Genomic DNA, 10,888 nt, shown 5'->3' with positions numbered 1-10,888 from the left:
CAGGAGCGTCTCGGAGTGTACGAAGCCCGCTGCTGCTCCTGCTCCTCAGCCTCTCTTCTTTTCGTCAGCATCCACCGCTGCTCGCTGGGGGCCATTTGGACGGAGCAGAGAGATCCGAGAGAACGCACGACGTGGGAACTGAACCAAGGACGCACCAACGGGAACTAAGGGGTTTCCTTTTTTTTTTTAAATTGCGGTTTCATCACCAGCTATAAAACACGCTCCAAGTGTCCGTCTTCAAATAGGAGAGGAATTTTTCTCTTTTTTTTTTTTCTTTTTTTTTAGATATAACATCCGTGGAAAGCCATTGTGCATCTTGAGGCACCAGAACTGAACAGTCTTCCCTTAAATCGATGACAGTAACACAGGTGCAGAAATGGCGTTTTCCCGGTCGTTGTCACCTCGGACTTTAAAAGGAAAGAAAGTGCAGTTGAGCTGCTTGATTCCTGTCTTTCAACCCCCCTCCCTGCTTTTTTTGAGACACTTTAAAAGTAAGACTCTCCGTTGAACCGAAGGAGATGACATTTTACTTAAAGATGCAACATTCAGCCATCTTAAGGGCCCAGAGATGTGGACACACTTGGGGTTAACTTTACAACTAGCAACCAGTGTAAAGCCATGGAGAGATAACGGTAGCCTTTTCAAACAGCAGTAGGAAAAGTCACAAAGCTGCAACAATGCCTCCTTAGCGTCATCAAACAACTGCTAAAAAGGATGGACTTTCTTCTAATGTGCTGATCAGTCCACCAGCTGGCGTTAAATAAGGGAGTGTGCTCAAGCATTTGGGATGCACTAGTTTGGAGGAAAGTTGCACTACAGCCTATATTTGAATATTTTTCATTGCAAAGAGATTTAGTCTTCTGCTGCAACAGCTCAGTGTTGGGAATGCAGTGAGAAAGCTGATTTTTTTTTTTTTTTTCAAAGGAAAAGGCGAATCCGAAGCGATGCTGAGCAGGGAGGATGTCAAAAATAATGCACAGTACTGCAACTCCCTGTCTTGTAGAGGAAAAAAAGGGAAAGGAAAGAGTTTTCAGTGTCAGACGCAGCCAACGCTGTCAAAGGGCATTTAGGCAGCCGTAGCAGGTGCAGCCATGGGCCTGTACAATAACTGCCCGTGCACACTCGTGATTTAAATAATCAAATGCTTCATTTCTCCTTTTAATCCTGGCAGAGGATACACAGAGTCTTTAGCGACTGATTGTCCAAACGCAATTCTTGAGTAAACTCAAATTCAACCCCAAGAATTGTGTATGGACATCTGTTGCTGCAGACTCACATTCATCACTGCTGTCTTTGGCCAAACGCCACACCAAGAATGTAGGCCTCCAAACCACAAAGAAGGCTATAGAAAGGCCTTTAGTCCCCGTTTTGTTTTGTAACTGTCTCCCTTCAGGTAAGATACAAACCACGTTTACGCATGCTATGGAGAAAAAAGGGCGCGGGACTGGGCCAATAAAGTGGAGGAAACCTCATCCTGCCTCATGTAATGTGTTTTTCGGGGTGTGCGTTGTGGTCGGCCCGATTGGTATTTACACTTTGTCGAAGATCTAATCAAGACTGTTTGTTTTAAATGGCAAATATCGACTGGGAGCATTGATGTATCGACTGTGTTTGGCAAATAGTAGAAAGCAGTAAGTTGAGTGGTCACAGAGTGAGGCCTGCATGCAGCGTTGTGGAAGAGACGAGCAAAGCTAAAAACACACTGGACCATCTCAGAGACATGAAGTCATGAACCAGGAGGATAAACACAAATGAACGAGGCGGATTACATAAATAAAAAAGTTTTCGATAAAAGCTACCTTTGGCGGTAATAATAGCTTCTTAAATAATTCCTAATCATTTCTTAATATATCAAAAGCCTCTTTAGAGCCTATGAAGGCAAAGCCTAAAGTGCATCCTACAAGTAGCCACTTAATCACAGACATATTGCTTCAAACACAATTTCTACAAGGCATTTAGTGTTTCTAAGGCAGAATCAAAGACAGTGTACAACACGTGAAGGTGTAAAAACAGAAAACACACAGAACAGAAGAGGCCTGATGGCTGATGATGCCAAATCTCTGGAGCCAAACAGCGTCACTGATAAATCACGTGGGGCACTTTTGGACCATTAGGTGTTTTTATCTTTTCACTCTTTTCATTCTTTTTATTTCTATTTTCATTAATTAATGATTTTACTACTTCAAATTATTTTATTTAATTACAAATTGTTAAACATTTAAATAATATTTATCTAATAAAAAAAAAAAAACGATTGAAGCTCTTCATGCAAAAAAATATAAAGTATATAACCTCTAAAGATATTTTCTTATTTGAAATATCTTTTAAAAATATATTTTTATTTTTGTTCTCAGTTGTAGACTCACCATTTAATTCAAAACCACACACACACACACACACACACACACACACAGGCAACGTGTGTGTTGTTGTTGTTGAACATGAAAGGCTAACCTTTCTTAATTCCAGGGGATCAGTGCATCATGTTTGCTCCTGCAGAAACGCTTCTGTGTGAAAATGAAGTCTGCTGCTGTTTCTCGTTATTTATGTGGCAGAATACTGCTAGCCTCCAAATCAAAGCAGCATATTAATTAAATATTTTGATATCTGAAGCCTGTTCAGCACAATTGCATTATTTGTGCACGTGTTTTTCCTGCGTGTTTACAAAAAAACAACTGAATAACATGAATGTGTTTCCCACGGGGACAATCATCAGCAGGCTGTAATAGAGTCCTGTAACATTTCGATCGTGGTGATAGATGCTACAAACAATACCTCTAATTAAGAGTTACTTAAGGCTGTAAGCTTAGTTTTCATTGTTGTGCAATGTGAGCTGCATATTTGTAACTACAGTGTTCTGTTCACATGCAGCTGACTGAGTCTCAGCACTGGATTCACTGCAGGAAACTATGGGAGCCTGTGGGTGCAACAGCAAAACAAGATGGAGAATCTGGCAAAAAAAAAAGGGTTCACTTTATGCACAAAAGTTCTAGTTAGTAACAGTTAAAATTGTGTCAACATAATCGGAGTATTATTTTCTTTAGGGAAGCAGGTTACTTTTGCTCTTTTTCCTTATAGAAAAACTATTTTTCAAAATCATCCCATCAGCCTGAAAAAAAACCCTAAATCAATGCTATTATGTGAAATCATAATCTGGCAGTTTATTCTTTATCGGCTACTGCTAACTTTATGGCTGTTTACCACAGGCTGCAGAGACCAGGCGCTTTTTATGTTGCAACATGAACTGTTCCGAGCCGTTTATATGATACACGTGTGTGATGTGATGGTGAGGCAGCATCGTCACCATCTCTCTCCTGCTGAGCAGTCAGCCAGTGTGGACTGAACTATAAACCGTGCAGGTGATAGTCCAAGCCCTGCAGGATGATGGAAGACCTCCAGTATTTATAACAGAGCGCTTACTTTCTGGCTCTATAACAATGGAAGCTGAGAGGGAATAAAAAGTGAAAACTAGAGTCTCATACAGGTTATAACAGATAATATTAATAAACAACAGCCAACATAAACTTCGGAACCTTTGATGTTCTCAATATTTGGACCAAATAATTAGAAAAAATGCAACAAATTCAAATGGGGGCATGAAGCCTGAACACACACTCCTCATCTCCTCCCTCTCACACACACTGTCAGTATCCAGACCTGCACTGGCTGACACCCCCTCACAGCCTCATTAGCATTTCCTTTCTACCGGCCATTATCGGCCGGTTTCCCGTTGCAAATCGGACTCCACAACCGAGAAAAGGTTTTAGGTCGCCCCGGGCGTTCATGGGAGGGCAGCCCGGAGGCTAGACCTCGACCTCCCGCAGTGGTCCTGCAGTTCACACCCCACACTTACTACATACCCCCCCCCCCCCCCTCTCTCTCTTATGAATATTCCAGCTGAGTGGGCTATAGGACGGTAAAACCTCCCTCAAGTCTCGTCTAATCAGCCTAAAACTGCAGTGTGATCACAGAGCTGGGCTTAAGTCGATCAGATATAAGACATCACCAGCAGTTATCCAAGCGTGATGCAAAATCTTAATTGACAATCGCGTTTGGCTACAGGCCTGCAGGGTGGTTCGGATCCCAAACTGGACTTTTATGGGGACTTTGTCGGGAGAGTTTGTAAAGTGCACAAACACACACCTTGTGGGTTTGTGATTTGTAAAAGAGGAAAAACAAACAAACAAAAAACAACAACTTTACATTGGAGAACAAATTGACGACAGTTAACATACAGCAGTAGACACTCCCTACAAAAAGATTACTGTTCATTGCAACCGCCGTATTCTTGGTAAATTAAAGAGAAGAGTGTATAATAATGACATTTTCCTAATCTATTGTATAATTAATTCGTTATTTCACCGCTGTGTTTGTAACTAAAAATATTCCCTCCTGCCAGGAATAAAAAAACCTCAGGCAAAGAATACATACTGTTCAAATGTAATGTAATGAGTATAATTACACAAACTATGGCATGACTGTGTTGTTTTTAAAAAAAAAAAAAGCTTTTAATCTTTTTTCATTTTGTGAGGAAAAATAGCAAACAATTAGAAGAAAAAAATACATATGTTAAGAAAAACGTATTTTTCAATCACATGATCCAAAAAAAAAGGAGAAAACAAAACTTTTCTTTATTTTAACCCCCTAATTAGCATTTCTAAGCACTATATTAACATTTAATAATTGGTTTATAACACTAATATAGTTGTAAGCAGATGTAAGGACATTTGTTAATTGTATTAATGGTCAACAACAACTGTAACTTCACATGTGAAGCACCTATAACTGGTTGCTGGTGTATAAACAGATAATGAATGACAGCAGTGCAACACAGTAATAATCATATAAAATATGTCTTCATAGAAGAAGTTAGAATTGTTGACAAATACATTAATAAACACTTTAAATGTTATCATATCTGCTCACAACTACATTAACGTGTGTGATGAAGACTTGATCAAATGTTTATATACTGTTTAGAAATGCTAATTAGGGGGGTTAAAGTGAAGTGTTTCCTTTATATCTCCTGAAGTAAAGAGATAAGGTCATTTTATCTTTCTACAGAGGATGCAGCATTTATTGGCCAACTGTAGGTATTTACACACCCGTGAGATGACCAGTACAACCAGAGCCTCCTGTGACAACAGAAAATGTTGGTATTTACGCAAATGTGCACAGAAATCCTGTCTCACAGTTTCCACAGTTTTCTTGGTGACCATTTCTGAATTTCCACTCATTCCTGCGGGTCGACATCAATCACCTCAGATTGCATCCACAGTGTCCAATGGGGAGGCGTGTTGTTGAGATGTGGGTGGTGGGGGGTGAAAGGGTGCAGAGGATGTGAAGAAAAGGCCGTTACAGAGGTAAGTTTGTATTCCTCAAGTCATTCTCTATCCTCCATGAAGAGTAGAAATAAACACGACGTTGTCTTGGTCTTGTAGCTGGTAGTCCAGCTCCCCCTGAGGTTCAGAAAACACACAAAATATTCAATATTCAAAAAGTAGAAAGTAGAAAATATCTTTACTAATACAAATATGTGTATTACTCCTGTGTTCCCATTGGGGTCCAATCAATGACAAACTTTTCATTTCATTTACATCCTGTAATTCAATCAATGGATTCAAATTGAAGCGTTCAGACTGTGTGTACATGTAAATATGTGTTCAGATATGAGACCCCAAGGACAAACAGCTGGTGATATGAAACATTAACTGACTCGATCTCAGTGAACACATAGGCTAACCTTCACACTCACACAGTTTTCCTCTTCCTGATTTAAATGTTTACACAAGCATTTTTATATAGTTACAGTGATCTACGCATGAAGACATAAACACAGCTGTGTACATGATCTCCAGTCATTTAACACTGTAATGGTGCATCCTGAAAACCAAGAGCTTAAAATAAAAATAATTCATGTTTTTACAAGCCGCTGGAAACACACACTCTCTCTTTACACCATCTGACAGTGAACGAGGCTCCCAGTGCTCACCATTAGCTCCCAGTCTGCATCATTGATAAGCACCAGAATCCCAGGTCTCCTGTGGGAAAACACACCGTTTTGAGCGAGACACATTTCCCAAAGGAAACACAGACACAAACACACCAACGCATGCGTGTAAAAGATACAAACAGTTAGCGCAGGTAGAACATTTTAAAAAATCAAGACAAAATACAAACTTTGAAGATGTTATGAAATATGAAAACAAAATTATTGAAAGAGGCGCAACAACAATTATTAAATTATTAAATGTATTAAATTATTTTCTCTCTGAATGTAAGCCCGTCTAATTAAATCCTATTTTGAAATAAACATACACATTATAACTAATTAAATTCTAACTAATTATCACCAATTACAGTTTAGTCTTGACATTTTTGGGGAGGTGGATTGGGACACAGAGGTCACTTGTTTGCTAACACTACCTAACAGTTGTAATCAAACAAATGTAGTTGGACTGGAAAAAAACAGATACTTGATGAAAACACCTGAAACTAACTAGAAGAAAATTGTAAAAATATGTTTGTCTTTTTACTGAATTCTTTTCAGATAATATTTACAATTTATAGCAAAATGTAGCCCAGAAAATCATAAATCAAGTCAATCAAAGTGTTTTAATTTTAAACTTTCAACACTCAAAGTAATAAACAGCCAGTATTACGTTTGGTATATTTATGATAATAAATCTATCAGCATAAGTGACTGTAAGTGTGTGTTATGTTCGTATTACAGCCCATACAGGATCATAAACAAGAGCTTTGGGGTTACTCTCACTGCTGCTAATGTATGCACATTTAATCTGCTCTATATAGAGCACTTGTATTTCCAGTCACAAATTCACAAAATTGTTTTCTGGCTAACAAGGACTGAAAATAATGATTGTTTTTTTTTTCTTTTTTAATAAAAGAGACATAAGTGGCTGAGGTAAAAGAGTTGAGAGATTGTGGGGGGAAACAAACTGTCACCGGAAATTAATGGGGGCCCAAAAATAACATACGGATGAAGCTTAAAAAAAAATCACCACCCTTCAGAAGAGGATAATGGGGAAGGGTAACCATAGGCACCTATGGGTGCAGTATTTCTTTTCTGAAAGTCACAGAGGAAACAGTCTAGGTGATGTGGATGGTGAGATAATGCCTGCAACAGATACTGATGCCTCTCATGCAGTTCAAGAGAGCTTCTCTCCACCTTGTAGGTGCTCTATGACGTCAATGAGAAAGGGCAATGTGAGAGGAACCTGTGAGTACAAATGTGTGTCTACACAAGCAGGAGACACACACACACACACACACACACCTCAACAACAACAGGGCTGCGTTGAGGAAAAAACAAAAGAATTAAAAAAAAAAAAAGGTTGAAGATTGTAAACTAATCACACACAGCACCCATAGATCTTTTTTTTAAAGATAATGAAGAAACACCTTGACGATGGTTTGCTCAAAAGCAGTGTGTGCTGCCAACATGAAGCACGCACAAACACACACATCTAATCTATGAGTTTTATAGGTAGTCCAGCCTTTTCTCCATTCATTGGTTAGGTGGTGCTATAAATAGTCCTGCACAAAGGCAGCTGTAAAAGTCAGCCATCCCTATAAGGCTGCTTGGAGCCCTGGACCCACACACACACACATATATATATATATATATATATACACACATATGTGCATACAAACACACAAGCTCACACACACAAGCTCTCACACACAAGCTCTCACACACACACACAGGTAATCATCTTACTGAAACCCATAACCTGAAGGATAGGATAGTTTTTTTCCAGCATTTCAGCAGTTTTGAAAAATGCTTCAGGAAGCTCCTCGACTCACCGTCTGCTTCAGTTTCATTTTCAAATTCTCAAAACATTGAATCAAATATTACACTCATATTTTGGTAGTTCCAGTTCCATTTTGTTCCAGTGGTGCTGTAATGTATAACGTATCCTTTAAAGGTTATATTGTCGTACACAGATCAAGTGTGTGTCAAGTGCACGCACACACTCACACAGAGTCTCCCTGGACAAAGAGCTCGGGCCGTTCCTTCAGCAGGTTCCGTTGGATCCAGACCAGCAGCTGCTTCATGTCCCCTAGAAAACACACACACATACACACACACACACACACACACACACACACACACACACACACACACAAGCCCATACACAGGCAGACAACAGAGATCACAGGTCAGGGGTTAAGGGTCAAGGTGCATGGTTCCAGCCCCTGGGTCGATGTGACGCGACGGAAGCACCAGGCGGGACGAGGCTGTGTATATGTGTGTGTGTGTCTGTGTGCATGTATATTTATGAGTGTATGTGTATGTTTGGGGGGGAGGAGAGGACACTGGAAATGGGGGGAGGGTTGACTGATGTCAATGGCCAAGAGCGACATTGTTCACCTTGGTTAGAAAGAAATAAAATGAATGAGTTGTGTGAATAAATCCAGAAACGACTGAACTGATTAGATAACAAAGACCATCTACAGCTGGATGTGTAATTTTCAAAGGTTAAAATGAAGAAAATAATTGAAATATTCAGCCAGACATTTTCCAAAAGCATCTATCTCTTAAAAACTATAAATTTAATTATATTTCTCTCTAGCATTACACTTGAATACTGACATTTTTCTAATAAAATGAACAGAAAATCCAACTTCAGCATAACAATTTTCTTTGTTGGAGTCGAACATTAAATCGCCTGAGTTTGAATATGAATCTGCTTGAATTTGCTACGAGTCTGACCTCCCTAACAATCAGATTGACCTTGTCTCAACAATAGCTTGAGCCTCACTCAGACCGACTGACAGACAGCCACAAAGCCAACGACAATGAGAGGTTTTAGGATAAATCCCCACGAAACAACTAATAATGAATATATTATAGTAATGGCGGTCGTTGACATTAAGATTCAAGGTGGTGTAAGAGCTTCTGAGTGTCTGTGTATTAGTGCTCGGTGTGTTTCCTTAAAAACTGTATGTTTTCTTATAGAAATAGGAATATGTGAAATAATATGGACACATTAACACAACGAAACACACAAATCTAATATTTTCTTGTGACTATTTCCTGGTGGTGTGTTCGAGTGTACGGCGTGTGTGTGTGTATGACCACAGCTGTCGACTTAATGTACATGAGCATGACGACTCGCGATAACACTTGAGAGCAGCACTGCTGGTAGCCATATCACACACACACACTCGCACACGACATCAAGATGAACAGTATCGGCCTCTTTGACCAGTCTACACAGGAACGAAAGAACAGAGATGAGGGATGGAAATGTAGAAGGAGAGAGTAAATAAACAGAAGAGAGAGAAAGAGCAAATACATTACAAGAGAGAAAGAGAGCAGCAGCAGCAGCAGATGGAGCAGATACGAGGGTTAAGAGGACGACAGTGAGTCATCCCAAGCCAGGTGTAAGGAGAGCGGTGAAGCCGGAGCAGGTAGGCGTCGAACCACACAGGGATTCACGAGTTCAGCTGGATCAAAGGCAAAGCTAATATCACATTAAAACAATGCAGACACTACAGTTTTTACATGAAATACCTTCAGGAAAATTAAGGAGAAAAAAATGCTGCCTGCTCACAGTGGAGACCAATTTGGATTTCGCTTGACTTTTCAGTTAATTATTCTATTAGATTTATAACGCAGGCATACATTTTGTGTTTGGTATCTGAAATCTTACATAAATTCACCAGCACACCTGCCTTTTCATACACTGAGAGAGGGGTTACAATGGGATTTATGTGTTTTTAAGTTAAAAACTACACACATCTTACAATAAATGTTTGTTTTTTAATTTTACTGTGGAGGAGTCCTCTTACAAAAGGTCATGGTTTAATTCATTCATCCATAAAAATTGCAGAAATTACAGTGCTCCCATCTCAATCAACCAACACCGATTACAAAACGGATCATACAAAGACCTGCAAGATGAAATAAAATAAAATATAAACTAAGAAAACATAAAAACATATTTCCACAAAGAAAAGAAATATTAGAAGGCCTACTTGCGGCATTTAATTTGTGACAATACAAGATTAATAAACATTTAAAAAAAAAAAAAGATTTCTTGGGGCACCTGCAGGTCACTGTGGCTATGAGGGCAACAGACTATGTGGATGATATGTGATGTACAAAGTGTGTGTGTGTGTGTGTCTGTGTGTGTGTGTGTGTCTGTGTGTGTGTGTGTGTGTGTGTGTGTGTGTGTGTGTCCGCACATGCAGCTCCAAGCCTGTGTGAATGGTGTTCAGGTTAATTGCAGTGCTGTCGGCCAACTCAGTAGTATAATGATAGTGCTGGTTTTCTATGGTTCCAGGCGTCCATATAAAAAAAAAGACAAATACCTCCCTTTGCAACACACACACACACACCACACACACCACACACACCACACACACCACACACACCACACACACACACCACACACACCAGAGTAGTAGGCAGTGAATATTGACCTGCACCTCTGCGGGGCTAAAAACAGAACTAATCACTACAGCAGTCATAACTCCTTCTTTGTGGTGACTCCTTTCTTTGCTCTCTCTCTGCCTTTGACTATTGGTAATTTTTCTCCACCATTACCCCTTATTCGCGCTTTCATCCTCTCACCCCCCATTTACTTTTTCATTTGCTCTCTCTCTCTCTCTCTCCGTCTCACACACACACACACACACACACACACACACACACACACTATTTAATTCTCTCGTAAAAACCTGCTCTCCTCCCCTCTTGCATCTTTTGCCTCCTCTTTTTTTATTTCCCTCCCTAAAACGTACACACGAGCAAACATGTTCAAAGTTGCACACAGAAAAATAAATAGGCTGTCTTAGCTCAATACACAAGTCAATAATAATTCACACCTTCATCAGTTAAGATTTTAATAACAGAAAT

General features: G+C 39.6%; 1 protein-coding gene across 1 annotated transcript in view; it reads right to left on the bottom strand.

Annotated features, from left to right (window-relative positions):
- Window positions 1-4,647: 4,647 nt before the first annotated feature.
- urm1 (ubiquitin related modifier 1) overlaps window positions 4,648-10,888 on the bottom strand; it is a 10,175-nt gene continuing 3,934 nt past the window's right edge. Inside the window, exons 3-5 of the mRNA XM_070925018.1 lie at window positions 8,003-8,084; window positions 5,993-6,041; window positions 4,648-5,459 (exon numbers count right to left, since the gene is read on the bottom strand). Coding sequence (XP_070781119.1) covers window positions 5,391-5,459; window positions 5,993-6,041; window positions 8,003-8,084 — 200 coding nt within the window. The 3' untranslated portion in view covers window positions 4,648-5,390. The remainder of the gene's footprint in view (window positions 5,460-5,992; window positions 6,042-8,002; window positions 8,085-10,888) is intronic.

Source organism: Enoplosus armatus, chromosome 18 (genome assembly GCF_043641665.1).
Source record: "Enoplosus armatus isolate fEnoArm2 chromosome 18, fEnoArm2.hap1, whole genome shotgun sequence".
NCBI classification, from domain to species: Eukaryota; Metazoa; Chordata; class Actinopteri; order Centrarchiformes; family Enoplosidae; genus Enoplosus; species Enoplosus armatus.
Note: the sequence above shows the minus strand (reverse complement) of the source record. Positions and strands in the feature narration are given on the sequence as shown.